A 23,733-nucleotide genomic window follows, 5' to 3' on the forward strand; every position below is an offset into this window, starting at 1 on the left:
TTCTCCCTTCCCCTCTCTAAAATCAATAAAAATATATTTTTTAAAAGGTATCTGCATGTGTGAGGCATTTTTCTCAGGTCCACAGCTTGCTTGTTGTCCATGCAAGTTCATGGATTTGTAGACTTCATGTAGTCCCTCTGCTGCCCCCAGGGTCTTGGCCCACAGAGTCAAGGTCGGCTCCTTAACTTGGAACCCCCAGCCCTACCCAAAGCCCTTCGTGATCTGGCTGTGTTGGCCTTCTGTGGCCTTTTTCTGCCACCCTTTCCTCCTTACATACCACTCTCACCACCCCTGTGTACACACAGACCTCTAATCCTTTGCACTTCCAGCCACAGGGAGCTAACTACCCGTGGTTCACAGCAACCACGGTAAGTCAGTCGCATGCCTTTGCTTAGCCCTTGTTAGAGGCTGCTGCGCGGTCACTGCCTCTGAGGACCCTTCCAGCATTCCTCGTCTTGCAGCCCCAGAGTACGCCGCTGGCTAGAACTTGGCTCCTGGGTTACAGCTTGCCTTGGTGGAACTTCCCCAAGGGCAGAAACTGTCTCTTTAGACTCACTGTGACATGTGACACATGATAGGTGCTCGGCATATGTTGGGAATGAGGCTGTTGCCTCTTTCATCCAGCAGGCATTCAGTGAACGTGGTTATAGTAGGGAGGGCTGCTTCTTGATTGGATGAAGACTTAGGTGCGTAAGATCTGTAGTGTTCCCTGAACTTCACGTACAGTAGCCCCCCTTATCTGCAGGGCATAGACCCAGTGGATAACTAAGACCGTGGATAATGCCAAGCCCTATACATGTTAAGTAAAATAAGGATGGCTTTAAACACAGCACTGCGATATCATGACACTCGACCCCATAACTGGAATGGCTATTAAATGACTAGTGGGCAGGTAGCGTATACAGTGAGGTGAGGCTGGACAAAGGGATTATTCATATCCCTGGCAGGATGGTGTGAGCTTTAAAACTTCAAAAACTGCAGCTAGCGCCCGGACTGTGAACCCAGGGGGTTGCAGTTTGATTTCCCGGCAGAGCACATGCCCAGGTTGCAGGCTTGATCCCCAGTAGGGGATGTGCAGGAGGCAGCCAGTCAATGATTCCATGATTTGCTCTCATCATTGATGTTTCTATCTCTCTCTCCCTCTCCCTTTCTCTCTGAAATCAATAAAAATATTTCAAAAACAACATGGCTAAGTGGGGACCTACTGTATTTGATGTTGTGACCTCTCAGCACAGCCCATTGTAGATTGCATGGGATGAAGATAACTATGCTGATGCTAGAATCTGCATTGAACATTGCCCGTGACTGGGCTCGCCGCGGCGTGTTTTCTAAGGAGTGTAGGGAATTGCCCTGATTTCCATCTGCGTAATCTCTCCCAGTGTGTGCAGTCTTTGGGGGCTTTTCGTCATGGGATGGGCGTGTGGACCCAGAGAGATTGACTCTGGAGGGGAACAGCTTGAGAAGGAGGCCTGGGGGTGGTAGTCTGGGTTCAGCAGTGGCTCACGGGTAGCAGACTTGTTTTTTAAAGCATTTTTTACCGCCTCCACAGTACAAGCTCTAACAGAATTGAGTTTGCCGTCTGTGAGCCACTGTTGAACCCAGACTACCAACTCCAGGCCTCCTTCTCAAGTTGTTCCCCTGCAGAGTCAATCTCTCTGGGTGCTAGAAATAACTACCGTATCTGTAATAATTACTTCATACTAGAAGCCTCACGTTTTCTTAATGTTATTCTTTTTTTAAAATATATTTTTATTGATTTCAGAATGGAAGGGGGAGAGAGAGAGAAACATCAATGATGAATGAGAATCACTGATTGGCTGCCTCCTGCACGCCCCACTCTGGGGATCAAGCCCGCAACCCTGGCATGTGCCCTTCACTTGAATCGAACCTGCGACCCTTCATTCCGAAGGCCGATGCTCTATCCACTGAGCCAAACCAGCCAGGGCCTTAATATTATTCTTTATTAGGGGCCCGTTGCACGAAATTCATGCACTGGGGGTGGGGTCCCTTAGCCCAGCCTGCACCCTCTCACAGACTGGGAACCGCCCTCAGGGGATGTCCTACTGACTGGCTTAGGCCTGCCATCTTTGTTGGGTTAATTTGCATACTCACTCCTGATTGGGTGGTGGTTGTTGTGGAGGGACAGTCAATTTGCATCTTTCTCTTTTATTATATAGGCTTTTAAAAAGATTTTTTTATCTGGACAACAGAAATGATCTTGGCTCTATCAGGTGATTATTTCAAGGGAGAACTGGTTTCTTAACTGAAACTTAATTCTTTAGGAATTCCGAGAAATCCCTTACCTCAAGAAACTGAAGGTGAAAAAGCAGGACCGTATATTCCCCCCCGAGACCAGTGCCCCAGTGGCGGCAGCACCGCCGCCTTCCACAGCCTCGGCGCCCACTACTGTGAACTCTTCTGCCCCACCAGGTAGAGCTCCAGGGCGGGGGGCATGGGGGTGGGGGGCTGAGGTCCTGTTCTTTGGGGGAACAGGCTGTCTCTCTCTGTTCACTGTTGCTGGTCCTATGAGGAAGCCCTGTCTTGGGTGGTCCTGCTCCCCCCCCCCCCCCCCATACACACACACACACAGAGCATCTCTGGTCTCACTGTCCTGCCTCCAGCAGCCCTGCGCCCACCAGGCATCCAGAGCTGCCGTGACGCTGGGCTCCTGTGCATGCAGAGGCCTCTGGGTGCTGGTCAGCGTTAGTGAGAGATGCGCGCACCAGCAGAGAGCAGTGAGATCAGTTTGTGTTTTTCTCGGGAGAAAGCCCCACTGCCTTTGTGTACTCAGGGACACGAGGGCTGGCAGGACTTTTCCCTGCGGCACCTCCTGTCTAGGATGTCGCCAGCACTGCCTCCCCATCAGCCGTGGCGCACCCCATCCAGGGCTTTCTGGCCAGGCCAAGTGCTTTTCCCCGGGATCAGTTGTCTCCAGTCGTTGTGAACGAAGCTTTGCGTTGTCATGGACTTGTCCAATTTTTTAATGAGGTCAATTACTAAGTATTGCATAAGAAATTGCAGTTTGGTTGTAAATGGGAGAAGAAGAATAAAAGTAATTGGGCGTTCACGCAACCTACCTCTCTGCTTCCCATCCTCTGCCGGCTTCCTGTCCCTGGTCCCCGGGGCTCCAAATCCAGCCTCTGTGCCCAGGGATGAGTGCAGGGTCTCAGGCGGCACTTGGCTGGCTGTCCTGCTTTCCTGGTGCCTTTACTTCCGTTTGCGTAGACTTCCCTCGGGAGACGCTGGGGCTGTCCAGGGGCCCTGCAGCCCGTTCCTGAGAGGCTTCTTCCTGAGAGCTTGCTGCTGGCTTCCTGCCCCCCGCCCCCTCCTGAATAGCAGCCCTGCCTCACGGTTCTGTTCTCCGTCCCAGATAAGCCGCTGTCCAACATGAAGATCCTGGCTCTCGGGAAGCTCTCCCGGAACAAGGACGAAGTGAAGGCCACCATCGAGAAACTCGGGGGGAAGCTGACGGGGACGGCCAACAAGGCCTCGCTGTGCATCAGCACCAAGAGTGAGTGCAGCCTCATTGCAGCCCGAGACGGCGCGCTCTGCCTCTGGGGATCGTGCCGAGGGTTGAATGGGGGCGGGCTGAGGGCACGCAGCGTGTCGCGGACAGCAGGTTGCTCTGCTCTCGGGAAGGGCGGCCAGCGTGTGCACCTGGTGCCGCTGCTCCGACTGGAGCGGGTTCAGGCCCTTCTGCTCCCGTTAAACTGAGGCTGCTGTTCCGACTCCTGTCACCCGGCGGTCTGCCACGGGGGTTAGTAGGTTTGCTGCCAAAACAAAAGTTTGCAGCTGAAGTACATTTGGGAAATGCAGTTAAACAAAGGTAAATGGGTTTCTTCGCAGCATTATTACACTGACGACCATTGTAATAAGTCTCTGAGACAGAGAGACAGCGTGCAGCATTTTCCAAACATACTGCCTTCCGGGTCCTTTTTCTGTGAATGTTACTAACTTCTCATTCTGTGGAATGGTCTAGAGAAGTGGCGTTAGCGCATCATGCTGTAGAGAAGGGGTGTTGCTGGGAAAGGCAGTTGTGGAAATAGCCCCAGAGCACGAGGCTGGGAGGACAGGGAGCTGTGGGTGATGAGGGTCTGGGAGTAAGTATGACTCTAGAAATTTGAGATTTGACATCAGTTTTAAACTTGTTTATTCTTCCTTTTTCCGCCTGATTTGAACAGAGGAGGTGGAAAAGATGAATAAAAAGATGGAGGAAGTAAAAGAGGGCAACATTCGAGTGGTGTCTGAGGATTTCCTCCAGGACATTGCTGCCTCAACCAAGAGCTTCCAGGAGCTGGTCTCAGCCCACCTCTTGTCCCCCTGGGGCGCCGCGGTGAAGGAGGAGCCTGTCGAAGTCGTGGCCCCAAAAGCGAAGTCGGGGGCTGCGGTCTCCAAAAAGAGCAAAGCCCCCGTCAAAGAGGAAGGTGAGGCCTGAGCTGCCCTCTGGGGACTGAGAGCCACGGATGCCAGTGGCCCGTTGGGTCCCAGGTCACAGCCTGTCCCCGTCTGCATGTGCCCCTGGGACGGCCTGGGTGGTGGAAAGCGCATGGGTCCCGTGTTGGCATGAGATACAAGTGGAAATGACCCCCTTGTCTTGCTTCCCCTTTTAAATTTTAATGTTCACATTTCTCTCTCCCCTTCCAAGGAAACAACAAATCTGAAAAGACCGTGAAATTAACTCTTAAAGGAGGGGCTGCTGTTGATCCTGATTCTGGTAAGCAAACAGGGATGATGGGAGCAGAGTGGGGCCCGCCTTTGCCCTCGGGCTCCCACCACCACCACCCTGTCCTGAGAGCACGCTTGTGGGGAACCTCCAGGGGTGGCGCTAGGGTGTTCAAGCAGGTGTGGACTCTGTGCAGACCCTTACCCCCCAGCACCCTGGCCCCTCCTGGAGGAGGAGCTAAGGGCCCTGCCTCCTGGCAGGTCTGGAACGCTCTGCGCATGTCCTGGAGAAAGGCGGGAAGGTCTTCAGCGCCACGCTGGGCCTGGTGGACATTGTTAAAGGAACCAACTCCTATTACAAGCTGCAGCTCCTGGAGGACGACAAAGGAAGCAGGTGTGCTCTGGGGCGGGGTGTTCGGGGAGCTGTGCTCCAGCAGAGGGTGGGCCCGCTCTGCTGTGCCGTCAGCCTCAGGACCCGCGTGTTCTCAGTGCCTGGGCCTTCTGTCCCCTCACAAAGAGCGTGGGGTGTAGTGAGGCCTTCGGTGAGAGAGGAAGGACGCCCCCTGCCCTGACAGCCTGGCTCTCCTGGGTCCAGGCGGGCCATCTTGGGGGGGTGTCACATAATCTCCCAACTCCTTTCTTACATTCCCTTGAAGATTCTAGTTTCTCATACCCTCACTCGTGTTTCTAAACTTCTGCAGCAAGTAAAGTTCGGCAAGAACTGAACTTCTAAATTTTACTTCAAACTCTGGTTACTAAAGATGTTTACATTGCCTTTTTTGCTGTTATTTTTTAAACCTGAGAGAACGAGGCGAGGGCCAGTTCTGGGGTGCTGAGGGGCTGGGCTGCTTTCTGCGTCCACACCACTGGTCGATCTCCCTATTACAGCCAGTGTGGAGTGGGGCTGTGTGTGGGTGGTACGTTGCGTGGAAGGAACTCATTGAATTCTAACAGTGAAAATACTTTAAAAATTACTTTCATGTGTTAAACTGTTTTAGCTCATGGAAACCATTTACTCACTGTAACTCCAGGAGATGCAAAGGTTTCCTGGTGGGAAGGCAACCCCATGGTGGGTAGCCCAGGAAAGGAAAAGCCAGTGCCGCTGCAGCTAAACCCTGCTGGCTCCGTGTGTAAGCTTATTTCCTCCCACCTCTTCACCTTTCACCGACCCTTCATTTAAAACGTGGAACGTCATGCCCTGACCGGCTTGGCTCAGTGGGTAGAGCGTCGGCCTGCGGACTGAAAGGTCCCGGGTTCGATTCCGGTCAAGGGCATGTACCTTGATTGCAAGCACATCCCCAGTAGGGAGTGTGCAGGAGGCAGCTGATTGATGTTTCTCTCTCATTGATGTTTCTAACTCTCTATCCCTCTCCCTTCCTCTCTGTAAAAAATTAATAAGATATATTTTAAAAAAATAAATAAAATAAAACATGAACGTCAGAGGTGACCATAAAGAATACAAAGTACTTGGTTGGCTACTGAACATTTCTAAAGAAATACACCTCAGCTGTCATTCAGTTCATTACCTACTCTGGCCAGAGATTTGAAAGTCAAAAATGTTTTCTTGCTCATAGAAATACACCTTCGAAAGCTAGATGTATATTGTCCCGCAGGAGGAGGAGGAGGCTTTTTGTAGAAATAGTCGTGGTCTGTTAAAGGACAGGCAATGAGAGTAACATTCCCCACCACCAACCAGAAATTCTAAAGGTGGTTGTGGATGTGTGCGTTTCCTGGGGGCCTGGACGTACTGGGCTGTAGAGTGAAAGCGTTGTGTGGGTTCTTAGGGTCAGAAAATGTTTCTCAGGATAGGTCAGTGTGGTGTCTTCCACACATTTCCAGGCGAAAGAACCAAATAGAATACATTTATATGCTTTGGGGCAACAGCCCAGGAAAACAGGAAGCCCCAAATTTTCTTTCTTTTTTAAAAATATATTTTTATTGATTTCAGAGACGAGGGGAGAGGGAGAGAGAGAAACATCAGTGATGAGAGAATCATTGATCAGCTGCCTCCTGCACGCCCCACACTGGGGATCGAGCCTGCAACCCAGGCATGTGCCCTGACTGGGAATCGAACTGTGACCTCCTGGTTCATAAGTTGATGCTTAACTACTGAGCCACACTGGCCGAGCCTTTGAACTCTGGCTTTTCTGTAAAACGCATACAAGTTTTATATTTGGGTTTCTAATATATTTACAGTGATGTAAAACTTAACTTACCCATTACTTCCACTAAGAAAAATTAACTTAGCCAAAGCTAGGCAACACGGGAGCTAGAGGGTACCCACGGTGTGTGCCCTAAACCGAGGTGGAAGCAGGTGGTAGCCTGGGTCTGACAGTGGCTAACCCTGTATGCCACTGCCCCACGCCTGCCATTTCATCGCCTCAGCGCCTCAGCCGAACCAAGTTCCATATTGTCTTCAGGGTGTGTCGTTAGTGGCTGCATCTAAACACGTGACTTCTAAATGACACTTGCTGCGTTTCTTTCGGCACTTTTTATAGGCAATTTGAAAGGCCAAAGGCCGTTTTTTTTATTTAAGCTTGCTATAACCGTCAATTCAGTAAAAGTAAAATAAACGTTCTTTATTGTAATGTCAGTTCCCTTCGTTCCGCTGTCACTCATTTTAGGGTGTTTGAGTTCCTTCTCACCCAGTGGACTGTCCGGGGAGGGAGCCTCCTCCAGCGATGTGACCAGCTGACCCACAGGTTTGTAATTGCTGCTCCTCTCCCGCCCTTGCTGCCCCGTAGGTACTGGATATTCAGGTCCTGGGGCCGCGTGGGCACGGTGATTGGCAGTAACAAGCTGGAGCAGATGCCGTCCAAGGAGGATGCCGTTGAGCACTTTATGAAACTGTACGAAGAGAAAACCGGGAATGCCTGGCACTCCGAGAACTTCACCAAGTATCCCAAGAAGTTCTACCCCCTGGAGATCGACTATGGCCAGGTAACGCGTAATGCTTTCACGCCGTCTAGTCCAGTGGTTCTCAACCTTCCTAATGCCGCGCCCCTTTAATGCAGGTCCTCATGTTGTGGTGGCCCCCAATTTCATTGTTACAAATTGAACATAATTAAAGCATAGTGATGAATCACAAAAACAATATGTAATTATAGATGTGTTTTCCGATGGTCTTAGGCGACCCCTGTGAAAGGGTCGTTTGACTCCCAAAGGGGTCACGACCCACAGGTTGAGAACCGCTCATCTAGTCTTTGTAAAGGGAAGGGTTACCATACACTTTTAAAAACATTCCAGGAATCAGACAGCATCACTGGTGAATGCTACCAAATGTTTAAAGGATTAATACAAGTCCTTCACAAACTCTTCCAAAGAACAGAATGGGAAGGACACTCCCAACTCATTATGAGGCCAGTGTCACCCTGATGCCAAAGCCAGATAGAGACATCACAGGAAAACTGATGACCAGTATCACTGTGAGTCTAGGTGCAAAGCCCTCAACAGAATGCTAGCCATCTAGCAGCACAGAAGGAATTTATCGGAGGAATGCAAGGTTGGTTCACCACACGAAAATCAGTGTAATACAACGTGAATAGAATAGAGGCTACAAGCCACATGATCGTCATAATAGACCAGGGAAAAGCATTCAGTAAAACCCAGGACCCTTCATGGATGGGGTCCGCACCATGAAGTGTGAGGTGGAGAGGTTTTGCTGTTTTTTCCTTTGAAATCTGGTGTATTTTTAACCCTTACTGTACATCTCAGCTTAGACTGGCCACATTTTAAAACTAGTGACTACTGTATTAAGCTGATCTAGAGAGTCATTTCTTCAGGCCGTGTAGAATGCCATCCTGTGGGTGACCGTGATTCATAATTTACCAAACAGTATACTGTGCTTCCCCCGATTGGGGTTTAGGTTAGTTGCAGGTATTTGATAGAGCAGTGCTGATAAACATAAATACCCATACCTCTGATTATTACCATGGAGGTGGAGTTCCTGAGTTGTAGAGTATGGGCATTTATTCATTTATTTTTTAATATGGTTTTATTGATTTCAGCAAGGAAGGGGGAAGGAGGAGGGAGAGAGGAACATCAGTGATGACAGAAAATCACTGATCGGCTGCCTCCTGCACTGGGATTGGCCCGCAACTGGTCATACGCCCTTGACTAGAATCGAACCTGGGACTCTTCAGTCCACAGCCCGACACTCATCCACTGAGCCAAACCAGCCAGGGCCAGAGTATATGCATTTAAGGCTTTTTGACATGTTAACAGTTTCTTCCTCGGTGAGGTTGGAACCAGAAGCTGGGTGTTTCCGTGTTAAGAGTACATCCAAATTAAAAAAAAAAAAAAAGGTACATCCACAGCAGCCGTGAGCACAGCACGGCACAGGTTTCTGTCTGCATCTGGGGTCAGCCAGCCGGTCCCAGTGCCAGCTCCCTTCCCTGAAGCACATGTAAGCAGATGGACAGCATAGGCCCTGCCCTCATGTGGTTCAAAAGTAAGAAAAGTTCAGGCATTTCCATTACAGTGTGGTCTTGGCTTAGCTGGGTGGTCAGGCAGTGGGGGCCGAGCCTCATGCTTAGTTTATCAGGTGGGGTGGGGTTTGGGGTGCGGGTGGCTAAAGTGGATGCACTGAGCACTGTCAGGCTGCCTGGCTTGAGGCATTGGGACGGAGAAAGCTGTATAGACTTAATCACTCACGCAGTTGGCCCTGGGATGAGGCGGAGCAAGAGAAGTGGGGGAGCATCTGTCCACTGGTCCCTCGATCCAGGGTGTGCCCTCCTAGCTGCCAAGCTCTTCTGGGTCGGGCACAAGTGGGCACTGAACAGATTCCCATGCAGGACACCAGCAGCCCGAGGGCAGGAGACAGTGAGCAGGAAGGGATGAGGGGAGTGTGAGGCTGCAGTGCCAGCTGGGTAAGAATATGGGGCAGTCCAGAGGACTTGGGGGGGCCCTGGAAGTGTCTGATCCCTCTGCAGACTCACACCCTTCCTGGTAGCTGCCGCCCAAGCCCTGTGGATGGATGCCTAGCCCTTTTGCTGGTCGCATCGTCCTGGGTACTCTACCTGCAGCCCAAACACCACCACCGCTTTGGTTTAATGGGGTCTCTTACTGATTATCTTCTCTGTAACATACCTGTTCCCCCAAAGGATGAAGAGGCGGTGAAGAAACTGACAGTGAACCCTGGAACCAAGTCCAAGCTCCCCAAGCCGGTGCAGAACCTCATCAAGATGATCTTCGATGTGGAAAGCATGAAGAAAGCCATGGTGGAATATGAGGTGCGTGCACTGAGGGTCCTGTCTGTGAGCCTGTGCCGGGGGCAGTGGAGTGCTGAGCTGGTGACGCGCTCAGTAGCTCTTACTGGATTCGGCATCTTTGCCTGTTCTTAAGCCTGAGGTAGAGGAGGTGTACTGAGGCCTGGGTGCTTGCAGACGTGTGTTGGAGAGTGTCCCCTGGGTTCCTGGTTCCCCTGCACTTTGCTCCTCCTTGTTGCCATGGTAGCGTCTGTAGCATCTTCTCTGTGGCCCAGCAAGCAGGCAGTCCAGGGCGCAGCCCACTCCAGTAGAAGAGCTGCTGTGGTCACTGTTGACAAAAGTGCAGGGAGCTTCTGACACTCGCAGATGAAATTCATTCCAGCTGTTTGAGGAAGAGGTTGGGCCCAGGCTGAGGGGCGGGGGGTGTTGAGCCCCTCTCTCTGTCCTGGGTGGACTATCCCACATGTCATTCCCAGCTTCCTGTACTCTGGTTTTTCTGTGATTTACAGAAACACCTTGATACTGTTTTTCACTCAGACGAGCAACTAGTTTTGCAGGAGGAAAAGGGCTGGGCCTGCCTGGAACAGGCTAGAGGCAGCCCGTGAACAGTGGAGAGGAGGGTGCCCGCCCCTTGCCTGGCGGGTTCCCGTGGGGTCGGGTAACCAGGTGGATAGTGAACATGGTAACAACCCTGGGAGCTTTATACCCAGGAGGGGCAGCTGCTGGTGCTCCGTGAGGAGGTGAATTCTGAGCCCAGAGCAGAGAGGTGCCAGGGGACGGAGGATGCTACACCCAGAGCCCCGCTACGCCCGGAAGCCTCCCTGTGCTGCAGGGGCGGCTCCTGGGCCCCGGGCATCTCCCACTCGCAGTTCCTCCCAAAGCTGAGCTGCCGGAGCCGCTGCCCAGCCTGTGGCAGGGCTGAGCCTCGAGTCTGCTTGCCGGGCGTGGGGGCGGCCGGTGCTGACTCCGCCTCTTGTTCCTGGGGCCTGTGTGTGTGTGTGTTTTGAGGGTGCAGATTAGAGAGACCCGTCTTTTTAAAATAAACATTGAAATGCACCGCCTGGGGAGCCTGCTCTCGGCTCCGGTCACGCTGCCCTGGGTCAGGACGTCTTCCGAGTTCCTCCTTGAGAATTGCTTTCAGAACCACTTTGTACTTCATACTAAAGATCGGCTTTTATCACATCTCCTTGGTTCAAAGCAGATTATCCACCTTCTTCCCTGGAGTTTTTAGCTCCAATTGCTTAACTGTCCCCACCAGCCAGGCCCCTCAGGATCGGCAGCACTGCGGGTGCAGCGACACACGTACGCTGGGGCTGGTAGCCATTAGACGCCGGCCCCGCTGGCCCCCGGTGAACTGTGAGCACGTCCGTGGCTTGTTTCATTTACTCCCCACAGTGGTTCCATGTCTCGGGTGCTTGTTGGCTCCATCTGTGTCCCGGGCCCTGCAGGTGCCGGGATGCAGAGATGGGTGAGGTGGGGTCTGGGCCCCGGAACAGAGGATCCGTTGGGAATAGCCCAGAGACAGTGTCTGAGGATACAGAGTGGGGTCCCCTGCGCACAGATGTGGGGGGGCCGGTGAGCAGTCCAGGCAGGTCACTCATGGTGGATGTGGGCCCCGTTCACAGGCAGGAGCCCAAGGCTGAGCAGTGGGTGCACAGCTGGTAGCTGGGGACCAGGCCTTCTGGCTGCAGGTCTGCTGTTGTCCACGTCAGCTTCTCCCTCTCGTGGTGGTGCTCCCGGGGGGTGTGCGCGGTAGCAGTGTCGTCAGCGCGAATGAACGTTTGACCCGTTGTGGCTGATGTGGAGAGACGCTGGCGACTTGCTGTAAATGCGTATGTTCAGGAGCCGCGCTTTTAACAGTCGCTTTGTAGTCGTTTTCCTCCCAGGAACTGCCGTGGCTCCCTCGTCCTCACGGGAATCAGCTGGGAATGCGCTGCGTCTTCTCTTGCACCTCTAACACAGGGTGGGGAGCCTGGCTGGCTTCTCCCTGACACACAGGAGTAGCGAGAATCTTCTCATAGACTCTTCGGCCCCTGAGTGGGGGTCGGACTGCAAAGACTGCGGAGTTGGGTGCCTGCATCTCCCAGGAAGATGGGCAGCTCTGGGTGCGTCCGTCAGGGCCCAGGAGGCCTGGGAAGGTGACCCGTCCCCTTGCCCGGCCACCTCGCCCGGCACCATGCTGCACGGAGCCTGCCTTTCAAGGGGGATCCCCTGTCTCCTCAGATCGACCTTCAGAAGATGCCCTTGGGGAAGCTGAGCAAAAGGCAGATCCAGGCCGCCTACTCGATCCTCAGTGAGGTCCAGCAGGTAAGCGAGGGGCCGGCCCGGCTCTGTCCCAGCTGCCAGTGGCTCTCCTGGGCCAGCCCCCGGCCAGCCGCTGGTCTCGGGGTGCGCGGTTCGTTTACTCAAGGTCAGTGGGTGTACTGGCCACAGTTCATGATGATGGAGATTTTTTTCAGTTTGACAAGTGCTGCTGCGAAAGATGATCACAGAACCAGTGAATTAGCAGTGTTTCCAGGATGAGATAGGTTGTAAACTTGATGAGGAATTTGGTTCTCCTGCTTCATAAAATACTTGAGAATTGGGCTGAATTTCTTTTGCAGTTACTAGGAGGCTATCAAGTAGAAAGCTAAGTAATGTCTTACTTTCATTCATATCCCCTCCCCCCTCCACAGATCCTTCAAGCAGTGAGTGCTCTGGGGGTTCCACTTATGGGGAGGTGGGAATGGGAGTTGGGGGGGGGGGGGCAGGCTTGGCTTGGCTTGTGAGAGTAGAAAAGCACACAGGCAGTGGGGCCGGGGAAATGCTTTCTGGCTGGAGCTGGGGTAGAGGCCCTGACATGTAGCAGTTAAATCCCGTAGAGCTGGTCTCAAGCAGTGTCCCCACCAGCTGGGACGGTGTCCCTACCCGCTGCACAGAGCAGGCACACGGCCGCAGACCGAAGGTTTACGACCTAGAGACGCCGATGTCCCTGTGAGAAGCAGACTGGCCTCAGGCCTGCAGGATGCCAGCTTGCTGCCCCCCTGCCTGGCATCCTTGGTCCACCTCGGTGTCTGCCAAGTATGCAGGACCCCGTGTCCAGCTCCTCCAGCTGCTTGTGCATCCGGGGCACTAATTGTCGCTGTGGCAGAAAGGGGAACGCGGCCCTCGGTGCCGGGCCACCGGCACCTCCCGAAAGTAAATCCCGGTCTTAAAGGTTCAGTGGATGAAGGAGGCCAGACTGAATTTTATAGCCAAGGGATTTTCCCCTTTTATTTCATTATGGAAAGTTTTCAGAGCATACAGAAGGTTGAAAGGAGTTTACAGCAATTCCCATGAGCCCACCACCTAGACACCACAGTTCCCACCGCGGGTCTGTACCTCCACGGCTCCTGTACAGATGAAGCCTGTGGGAGGCTGTGTGCTGAGCCTCAGGGTTTGAGGCTGGAGGTCCCGCGCTGCAGGGCTGTGACGCCAGCAGGAAGGCTCTGCACTCACCAGGACCCCTCGGGGCCTTGCTGGCTGCCTCAGCCTGTGTTCCGTCTGTCCCTCCCCCAAAGGCCTTGTCCCAGGGCAGCAGCGACTCCCAGATCCTGGATCTCTCCAATCGCTTCTACACCCTGATCCCCCACGACTTCGGGATGAAGAAGCCGCCGCTCCTGAGCAACGCAGACAGCGTGCAGGTAGCGCTGGGCCTGCTGGGCTGTGGTGCTGCCCCGGTGCTGCTCCGCGACTCCCTCTCCACCTCGTGGTCCCTCCGGGCAGGGCCAGCTCTGGGAAGGCCACTTGTGTGTCGTCATTGTGAAGTGGGGTTCTGCCCACAGTGTGGGGACACCACGGGCAGAGCCGATGTGGTGCTCCCCCTCCTCAGTCTGGGGACAGAGCCGGGAGTGGGAGAGCCTCCCTGCCTCGCAAGGCAGCCAGTGTGCGTGCCACCTGTCACCAGTGTGTGCGAGAGGAGAGACGGCCTTCCCACAGCCTCACGGCTTCCGCCTCCCTGTCTCCCTGCCGAAGGGGCCCTCCTTGCTTTCCAAGGGGCCCTCCATGGTGTGCACCCGATGGACGACAGGCCGCCCGGTCAGCTGGGAGTCCCTCCTTCACTGTCCGCTCAGGCTGTTACCTGCATTCGGTTTTCTGTCCCAGAAGTGGGCGAGTCCTCCTCCCTCGCGTGGCACCTCCCTCAGGGGTTTTCTTTGTCCCTCCAGGCCAAGGTGGAAATGCTGGACAACCTGCTGGACATCGAGGTGGCCTACAGTTTGCTCAGGGGAGGGTCTGATGACAGCAGCAAGGACCCCATCGATGTCAACTATGAGAAACTCAAAACCGACATTAAGGTAACAGGGCCCGCCCTTTCTGAAGCATCCTCCGCGCTCACCCCAAGTACGTGGTCCCCAGACCTCCATGTGTGCCGAGGTCTCCTGGAGAGCTTCCCAGCACAGGGGCTGGGCCCGAACCCCGGCCTGGCTGTCGCGTCACAGGTGCTGTCCTTGGAGAGCTGCTGGCCGTTTCCCCGACAGCTGAGCACCTGGGTGCAGGGCAAGCGTCCACGCCCAGGCCTGTTTGCTGTAGAGACTGGGTCTGAGGGCCTTACCGGACGGTCGTTCCTTATCTAGAGGGGGGTCTGTTTTGGAGACTTTTGCGGCCGGAGCCCTAGGAGGTCAGTTACTGTGTCCGTTTCAGAAGTGGAAGTGCCTGATGGGCCACAGTAAAACAGTGCCTGGCCATGTCCCCACATGACGCCCGGAGTCCTTGGCTTCTGCCCTGGGGCTGCCCTGAGGGGAATGTCAGCCTCGGCTCCTGGCTTGCCCCGGTGCCTCTCCACTCAGCCCCGTGTCCCTCCCTGCAGAATTCCAGGGTCCGCGTTCCCTAGAGTCTGCTGAGCCTGGGAGGGCGGGTCTGCGTCACTGAAAAGAGCCCTTGCTCCTTGCTTAGGACAAAGCATAGGACTGTGGGTCCGAGCAGGGATGCTCTGGGTTGGTTCTGTGTGAGGGGCTGCTGTGCTAAGAGGCGGGAAGAAGAGCAGAATTCCTGTTTTTCGGAACACGGTACGAACATGAGTATGGGACACAGAGCATGTCTCATAACGCTCTCGTTTAGCACGGACTCTCTTAACTCGGTGACAGGTAGGTGGTGGGCAGGTGCCCTGAGCCATGGTGTGCATGGCCCCGAGGAGTCCAGAGCCCCGCCCTCCAGTGCCGCAGGGCTGGCAGCATCCTTGCCGCTTTGGATTGCAAGTCTTGGCTTTGGGGCGCCCCCTTCTGGCCCACATGTCCTACCTCCGTGGACTGGACTGGACCTGGGAGCTGGCTCCCTGTTCTAAAGGTTCTGTTGACCAAGCTCCAGGCCTCTGGTTTCCTCGTAGCCCAAAGAAGGCATGTCCAAGGAAGTGGGGCCGCTGGCCTGGGACCCCCCCAGCTGTGGGGCCTGGGACCGGGGGTCAGTCCCATCTGGACTTCATGAAGGCCATGGTCATGTGATCTGTGCATCCCCTGAGCCTGTGCTGCTCTCCCACCTGTGTGTGCTCTGATACCAAGATGCGCTTCTCCCAGGTGGTGGACAAAGATTCCGAGGAAGCCAAGATCATCAGGAAATACGTTAAGAACACTCACGCGACCACACACAACGCCTATGACCTGAAAGTCCTCGAGGTAAGGCTCCCCCTCCACCCTCTGCCGGCTCTTCCTGCTCCTTCTTCCAGCCTGGGCCTGGGTAGAAACAAGCAGTTAACTTTGCTTGAAGTAACCAAGGGGAAATTTCATTTATTTGTTGAGCTGAAAAATGAGCAGTCTCCTGGTTTGGGGGTGGGTTTATTCTAAAACCTGGTTTTAGAATCAGGAAATATTTATCAGAGATTCAAAATGAAGTGCTTTGCCCTGGCCGGTTTGGCTCAATGGTTAGAGCGTCAGCCCGCAGACTGAAGGGTCTTGGTTCGATTCCCAGTCAGTTGCAGATTCAGTCCCAGCCCCAGTCGGGGCACCTGTGGGAGGCATCCAATCGATGTGGCTCTCTCTTTTCTTCCTCCCTTCCTCCCCCTCCTCCCTTCCACTCTGTCTAGAAATCCATGGGAAAAATAGCCTCTGGTGAGGGGTTTTTTTAATGAAGTGCCTTAGTTGTACATCTCCTACACCAGTGGTCGGCAAACTGCGGCCCCTTGGGTGTGGCTCTTCCACAAAATACCACGTGTGGGCGCGCACGTACAGTGCGATTGAAACTTCGTGGCCACACTCAAGGGGCCAAAGAGCCACATGTGGCTCGCGAGCCGCAGTTTGCCGACCACTGTCCTCCACCTATTACTCGTTTCGTAGCTAGTCTCTGCTAGATGGGACGTTGACTAGCCAGGCTGCTCTCTCCCAATTGAAACTCCTTACTTACTTTAAGATCTGTTAGGCTTCCTGGCTCAGCCCTCCTGTATTGAGTCAGGTCCCTGTGTTAACCAGAGTAACGTGGTTTCTGTCACCTCTCCTTTACTGAATGCCCCAACCAGATCTTTAAGATTGAGCGTGAAGGGGAAAACCAGCGCTACAAGCCCTTCAAGCAGCTGCATAACCGGAGGTTGCTGTGGCACGGGTCCAGAACCACCAATTTCGCTGGGATTCTGTCCCAGGGTCTCCGGATCGCCCCGCCGGAAGCGCCTGTGGTACGTGCCTGGCCTGGAGAGAGGGGTGGGCAGTACCTGTCTCTGCTGCTGGCCCCAGAGAGCTTTAACAGGGACTTGGGTGAGACATGCACATCCCAGTGAGTAGGGGCCTGGTGTAAAGATGAAGGTTTTGGCTCGGCTGTGGCTGACAGGTGGCTGTTGCCAGGCCTCCCTCTCCAGACCTTTAACACAGCCCCTGAGTAGGACCTTCGCCCCCGTTCTCCTGACCCAAACTCTGTGTGGTGTGGCTGCACGTGTGTGAAGCGTCCAGGCTTTGCTGTGAGTGCTGATTGGGGTGTTGCCGTGAAGAGAACAGACCTTGGCCGAGAGCCAAGCCGAGCTGCCACCTGCCTGCACCCCTCCCAGCTGGGGGACCTCCATGGAGCTCCCTGTCTCCCTCGGGGGTGCGGTGATTATGAGGAAAGCCCTGCCCAGACACAGGGTGGTCATGTCACCTGTTGATGGCGGAAGGGCTGCTGGACAGGGCTCAGCGGGGTCCTCCAAGCCTCTGGTTTCAGGGTTGTAGGAAGTGGGGGGAAGCGGGTTGAGGACTCGCTAGCGCTGAGCCACAGCACGTGACTTGGGCAAGTGACCTAACCTTTTTGAACCTCACGTTTCACTTACAAGAGGGAATGGAAATACTAGGCAGTGTCAGTGGGTGTCCACATGTGCCAGGTTCTAGTGGAGCATCTATTGCAGTGATGGCGAACCTATGACAGGTGTGTCAGAGGTGACACGCGAACTCATTTTTTTGGTTGATTTTTTTGTTGTTAAATGGTATTTAAATATATAAAGTAAATATCAAAAATATAAATCTTTGTTTTACTACGGTTGCAAATATCAAACAATTTCTATATGTGACATGGCACCAGAGTTAAGTTAGGGTTTTTCAAAATGCTGACACACCGAGCTCCAAAGGTTCGCCACCCCTGGCCTATTGACTCACGTAACGCTCACAGCAGCCCCGGGCGGGTCTTTCCTCTGTTCGGGGAGGAGGACGTGGGTCCAGAGAGATGAAGCACTTGTTGAGGCCGCTCAGAGCCGGGCAGATCCAGGTCGGAGCAGGCAGTCGGGAGCTCGGGCTCAGCACCCTGCGAGGGGCATGGGGAGAGTGGGAAGTGGCGCTGCAGCACTCGGCCTGGCTCGCTGGCACCGGTACCGGGTGGCACTGCAGCACTCGGCCTGGCTCGCTGGCACCGGTACCGGGTGGCACTGCAGCACTCGGCCTGGCTCGCTGGCACCGGTACCGGGTGGCGCTGCAGCACTCGGCCTGGCTCGCTGGCACCGGTACCGGGTGGCGCTGCAGCACTCGGCCTGGCTCTGCTCGCTGGCACCGGTACCGGGTGGCGCTGCAGCACTCGGTCTGGCTCGGCTCGCTGGCACCGGTACCGGGTGGCGCTGCAGCACTCGGCCTGGCTCGCTGGCACCGGTACCGGGTGGCGCTGCAGCACTCGGCCTGGCTCGGGTCGCTGGCACCGGTACTTGGTGGCGCTGCAGCACTCGGCCTGGCTCAGCTCGCTGGCACCGGTACCGGGTGGTGCTGCAGCACTCGGCCTGGCTCAGCTCGCTGGCACCGGTACCGGGTGGCGCTGCAGCACTCGGCCTGGCTCGGCTCGCTGGCACCGGTACCGGGTGGCGCTGCAGCACTCGGCCTGGCTCGCTGGCACCGGTACCGGGTGGCGCTGCAGTACTCGGCCTGGCTCAGCTCGCTGGCACCGGTACCGGGTTGGCGCTGCAGCACTCGGCCTGGCTCAGCTCGCTGGCACCGGTACCGGGTGGTGCCTGCAGCACTCGGCTGGCTCGCTGGCACCGTTTACGGGTGCGCTGCCGCACTCGGCCTGGCTCGCTGGCACGGTACCGGGTGGCGCTGCAGCACTCGGCCTGGCTCGCTGGCACCGGTACCGGGTGGCGCTGCAGTACTCGGCCTGGCTCAGCTCGCTGGCACCGGTACCGGGTGGCGCTGCAGTACTCGGCCTGGCTCAGCTCGCTGGCACCGGTACCGGGTGGTGCTGCAGCACTCGGCCTGGCTCGCTGGCACCGGTACTGGGTGGTGCTGCAGCACTCGGCCTGGCTCGCTGGCACCGGTACCGGGTGGTGCTGCAGCACTTGGCTCTGCTCGCTGGCACCGGTACCGGGTGGCGCTGCAGCACTTGGCTCGGCTCGCTGGCACCGGTACCGGGTGGCGCTGCAGCACTCGGCCTGGCTCGCTGGCACCGGTACCGGGTGGCGCTGCAGCACTCGGTCTGGCTCGGCTCGCTGGCACCGGTACCGGGTGGCGCTGCAGCACTCGGTCTGGCTCTGGCTCGCTGGCACCGGTACCGGGTGGCGCTGCAGCACTCGGCCTGGCTCGCTGGCACCGGTACTGGGTGGCGCTGCAGCACTCGGCCTGGCTCGCTGGCACCGGTACCGGGTGGCGCTGCAGCACTCGGCCTGGCTCTGCTCGCTGGCACCGGTACTGGGTGGTGCTGCTGGCTAACTGCCCATTGAAGCCTCTCCGTTGACCCTTCCCCCTTGCAGACGGGCTACATGTTCGGCAAAGGGATCTACTTCGCCGACATGGTCTCCAAGAGCGCCAACTACTGCCACACATCCCAGGGAGACCCGGTGGGCTTGGTCCTCTTGGGAGAGGTTGCCCTGGGGAACATGTGAGTTGCCTGGTGTGGGGGCTGGGGGCTTGGTGGAGAAGGAGGGGGGGCTCCAGGGAGCAGGGTCCCCTGGCGGGGAGGTGACCCTGGACATTCCCCTCCACAATTACAGGACCCACGGATGGGCGGGCAGGGGGGTAGCAGAAACCTATGAAGCAGCGGTTCTCAACCTGTGGGTCGAGCGACCCTTTCACAGGGGTCGCCTAAGACCATCGGAAAACACACATATAATTACATATTGTTTTTGTGATTAATCACTATGCTTTAATGATGTTCAATTTGTAACAATGAAATTGGGGGTCACCACAACATGAGGAGCTGTATTAAAGGGTTGCGGCATCAGGAAGGTTGAGAACCACTGCTATGAAGGGAAGTGAACGGGGGAGGGGGAAGAAGGCCTCCAAGCCCGAGGCGGGAGCTGGGAAGCAGAGAGGTTGCTACACAAAGGAGGGTCGCCCGTGCCCCTCCCACTGCTGTTTAGAGACCAGCTTGGACTAAAGTGCGTTGGTCCCGGTTCTAAAACCCACAGAGAACACCTGTGGGCCCAGGGGTGGGGGACAGAACAACCCCCCGCGTGGCGGCCACGGTTCTGTGCAGGACCGTCCTGTGCACGTGGCCGCAGAGCAGATCGCTGGCACAAGCCATGCAGAAGAGCCTTCCGTGTCTGCAGCTGGCGTGGACCCACAGGACGGAGCGCCCGGCCATGCATGGGCTTGGTTCTTGGGGCTCATCTCCCTCCCTCCCTCGACCTCGTCTGCAAGTCAGAGCCGGCCCCAGAGGCCCTCTGAGACGGTTCTCTCTCTCTCTCTCTCTCTCACAGGTATGAGCTGAAGCACGCTTTGCACGTCAGCAAGTTGCCCAAGGGCAAGCACAGTGTCAAAGGTGAGTGTTGCCAAAGCAGCGGCTCTGGCTCTGGCCCCGCCCCGTGGACGCACAGGCGGGAGCTTTTTCCCTGGAAGCCGAGTTCCTGGCTCAGCTCTGACAGCTGGAGGCCCATTTCAGAAGCTTCCCTTGCTGCGGCTTCCCTCGCTGCGGCTGCCCGGGGGGGTCTGTGAGCACCGGCAGCGAGGTGCGTTGGCGGGGCGATTTAGCCCGATTCCTTGCTCCAGCGCCGAGGGCCCCTCAGGGCCGGTGGTCCCTGCGCATTGTGGATGGAGGAGCTGGTGGCACCTGAGGAGTCGGGAGCCCCGGCCCCCGGTTGGAGGGAGTGCTTTGGAATTCTGCTCACAATACGAGTGTAATTGGGGGCGGGCGCAGCGTGCACTCTTCTCGGCAGAATCACCCACGGCTGGTGCCCTGGGAACGTGATTATCGCCGGCCGTTTCCTGTCTGGAGGAAGATAGAGCATGAAATGTGTGTGTCTTTAAAATTAACACAGAGCGAACATAAGCGAACTCGGCGCCCTGGGGCATTCTCAGCATCTGCTCTCAGTTCACCTCACTCGTGCCTTCTGTTTCGCAGGTTTGGGCAAGACGACCCCTGACCCTTCCGCTAGTATCACCCTGGATGGGGTGGAGGTTCCTCTGGGGACTGGGGTCTCGTCTGGCGTGGATGACACGTCCCTGCTGTACAACGAGTATCCTTTACGTGTAGCCCCCTGTGCAGCCGGTTGGCTGCTGAGACTGCCCTCGGATGGCCGCCTGGCGATGGTCCCCTCGCTGGTCTCCCGACACCAAGTGAGGCCTGACACCCGCCTGAGCTGCCCGATTGGGGCGCACACGCTGCACTCGGAACCATTGCCTCCTTGACACACTTCCCTCCAGGTACATTGTCTACGACACGGCTCAGGTGAACCTGAAGTACCTGCTGAAGCTGAAGTTCAACTTTAAGACGTCCCTGTGGTGAGCTGACGCGCGGCCGAGGTGCAGCCCGCCGCCGGCATGAACTTGCCTGGTGTGCGCGGCGCTGACGGCCGGGCAGAGGCTGCAGCTGGGGTGCCGAGGGCCTCGTGCCTTCACTGAACCCCACAGAGATTGAACACTGGTTACATGGTCACCGATTTTTCCAAACTTTTCAAATCCGTTGTTCAGGTTGGTTGGGGGATTTCCTGCCAGCCGTCGCCCTGTGGGTAACTGACAGTGGAGAAGGGGGAGGGGCAGGGTTTGTCTAGACTAGTCCTGCGGGGAGAGCCAGGCCACGGTCCTGGTTCCCCAGGGCAGGAAAAACCAGTCTTCCACCTTACACTTAAGTGTTCTTTTTAGTTTTGAAAAAATGTTAAGCATTTATTTTGAGGTAACAATAAAAACTAATTTCATAATATTTAGGTTTTTCCTTTTGCATTTGTTGTCACCCTTTCAGCTTTGGGGGGTGCTTGTGTGGGGAAGGGTGTGAGGAGACCGGTATCCGTTTCTCCTTAGAAACAAGGTGCTGCCTTTCCTGGCTGGGCACCCTCAGGGGGAAGCAGAGTAAGTTAAGGCTGCATGTGAGCCCTGACTTCCCGTGAGCATCTTGTCTTCCCGATTAAACTCCGTCACCGATTTCCCGGGGCTGAGGGCAGGTCTCCGTCACCGTGAAAGTGGCTCAGTGCTTCTGTGAGCTGGGTGTGTGGTCTCATCCTGCCTTGAGGTCTAGTTAGTGTTCGCGGTGCCAGGTCCACAAAGACGACAGGGAGGCTGTGCCAGCGCCTGTGGATCCCCAGAGAGTGCCGGGGGGAGGCACACTGCCCTGCCGAGTGGATAACGGCAGCCACCACCCTGGAAAGCACCGCGTCAGCCGGTCGGACGCGCTGTGGGATGGACCCCGCAGCACAGGGTTCTGCGGAGGCTGTGACACACGTGCACCAGATGGCCTCGCGCTACTGCTGTGACACCACCACAGCGGTTCACCCTACATCCTTGAACGCCTGGGTGCTGCCTGTGGCGCTTTCGGCCTTTTACGGGGGGCGAGGGAGTGTGGGCCTGAAGGTGGGGTCACAGGCAGAGGAGGCAGCAGCGTGAGCTATCGTCTCGAACCCCAAAGCTGCCCTGGGCTTGCTGACAAGGGAGACACGGACATGGCGCTTAAGACGGGAAAGAGGGGCAGCAGCTCCATTTTCTCTGAACTGAGCTTTATATGCTAGTGAGCGATTATAACAGCGGCCATTTCTGAACGTTGGCTCTGTAGGGAGCCGTGTCTGTGGCCGCATGCAGTTAGTACGAAGGCCAGGCAAGCCCAAGTGCGGCGTTCAGTCTCAGATGCAGTGTGCGCGAGCTCTGTGAAGTCTTCACACAGAAAGCCAACAGTGCACTGGCCTTTGTTTTTGTTTTGATTGATTTTAGAGAGAGGAAGGGGCAGAGAGAAACATTGATCAGTGTGGGAGGCACCCCAACCGGAGACCGAGCTGCAACCTGGTCAGCTTGGCCACAGTGGAGTTCTTGTCTTTCTCAGTGTCCTTGGTGTGTAGGAACCCTTAGCACCTTTGACCTGAGCCCCCACCCCTCAGCCCCAATCAGCCAGCCATTCAGCAAGGCTCTCGGGCTCCCTGAATGTTCTGTATCCTTTGCCCTTTTTATCAGCACAGAGAGAGGCAATCGCTCTGACAGCTCCCGATTAAACAGTCTTTTTAGGATGGAGTGATTGCTTAAAGGGGTCCCTGTAATCAAAACTGACTTCAAGGAGGTTCTTGTTTCACTTCCCTTCTAAACGTGGGAGCTGCCATGTTATGTTCCAGTATTTACACGTTAAAACTTTACACCTTAAAAAACTTAGAGTCCTGCCTGGCCAGTGTGGCTCAGTGGTTGAGCATTGACCTATGAACCAGGAGGTCACAGTTCGATCCCTGGTTGGGGCACATGTCCGGGTTGTGGGCTCCATCCCCAGTGTGGGGCGTGCAGGAGGCAGCCAATCAATGATTCTCTCCTCCCTTCCTCTCCGAAATCAATGAGTATTTTTTTAAAAAGGAAATAGCCGCTCCTTCCGCATCCCAGGCTGCAGCAGAGCGCTCTGCGTGGAGCTCCTGTGACCCTCAGCACGGTGAGGCAGTCCCCGGAGGGAAGGCCAGCGGCAGCCGGGCCCCAGTGTTGTACCGTGTGTTCACACAGTGTGCGCGAGCTCTGAAGTCTTCACACGGAAAGCCAACGGTGCACTGGCCTTTGTTTTTGTTTTGATTGATTTTAGAGAGAGGAAGGGGCAGAGAGAAACATTGATCAGTGTGGGAGGCACCCCATCCGGAGACTGAGCTGCAACCTTCTGGTGTACGGGCAGCACTCCAACCAGCACCTGCCCGGCCAGGGCGCGCACTGGCTGTGTATCTTCTCACTGGAGGTCTGAGTATCTGGAATGGCTTATCTTTGACCTGTTGGCCTGGCTTTTCTTGTTTCTTTGTTTTTGTTTTATAAATTTATTTATTGTTAATCCTCACCCATGGATATTTTTCCATTGATTTTCAGGGAGAGTGGAGAGGGAGGGAAAGATAGAGACATCGATGTGAGAGAAACATATAGATTGGTTGCCTCCTGCACGAGCCCTGATCAGGGCCCAGGCCAGGGAGGAGCCTGCAACCAAGGTATGTGCCCTTAACCGGAATCGAACCCAGGACCCTTTGGTTGGCATGCCAACACTGTCCACTGAGCCAAACCGGCTAGGGCTGGCTGGTTTTATTTCACTCCAATATCCCCCACGTATG

The 23,733-nt window shown here is 55.6% G+C and overlaps 1 protein-coding gene across 1 annotated transcript in view; it reads left to right on the plus strand.

Annotated features, from left to right (window-relative positions):
* The window catches only part of PARP1 (poly(ADP-ribose) polymerase 1), a 36,148-nt gene extending 14,759 nt beyond the window's left edge, over positions 1 to 21,389 (plus strand). The window contains exons 8-23 of the mRNA XM_036354873.1: positions 2,283 to 2,430; positions 3,371 to 3,511; positions 4,182 to 4,424; positions 4,646 to 4,714; positions 4,924 to 5,056; positions 7,407 to 7,602; positions 9,765 to 9,893; positions 12,093 to 12,176; positions 13,409 to 13,531; positions 14,054 to 14,182; positions 15,398 to 15,496; positions 16,333 to 16,485; positions 19,003 to 19,130; positions 19,951 to 20,012; positions 20,592 to 20,706; positions 20,894 to 21,389. Of these exons, the coding sequence (XP_036210766.1) occupies positions 2,283 to 2,430; positions 3,371 to 3,511; positions 4,182 to 4,424; positions 4,646 to 4,714; positions 4,924 to 5,056; positions 7,407 to 7,602; positions 9,765 to 9,893; positions 12,093 to 12,176; positions 13,409 to 13,531; positions 14,054 to 14,182; positions 15,398 to 15,496; positions 16,333 to 16,485; positions 19,003 to 19,130; positions 19,951 to 20,012; positions 20,592 to 20,706; positions 20,894 to 20,975 (2,034 nt within the window). The 3' untranslated portion in view covers positions 20,976 to 21,389. The remainder of the gene's footprint in view (positions 1 to 2,282; positions 2,431 to 3,370; positions 3,512 to 4,181; positions 4,425 to 4,645; positions 4,715 to 4,923; positions 5,057 to 7,406; positions 7,603 to 9,764; positions 9,894 to 12,092; positions 12,177 to 13,408; positions 13,532 to 14,053; positions 14,183 to 15,397; positions 15,497 to 16,332; positions 16,486 to 19,002; positions 19,131 to 19,950; positions 20,013 to 20,591; positions 20,707 to 20,893) is intronic.
* Positions 21,390 to 23,733: the final 2,344 nt, after the last annotated feature.

Source organism: Myotis myotis, unplaced genomic scaffold (assembly GCF_014108235.1).
Source record: "Myotis myotis isolate mMyoMyo1 unplaced genomic scaffold, mMyoMyo1.p scaffold_m19_p_21, whole genome shotgun sequence".
NCBI classification, from domain to species: domain Eukaryota; kingdom Metazoa; phylum Chordata; class Mammalia; order Chiroptera; family Vespertilionidae; genus Myotis; species Myotis myotis.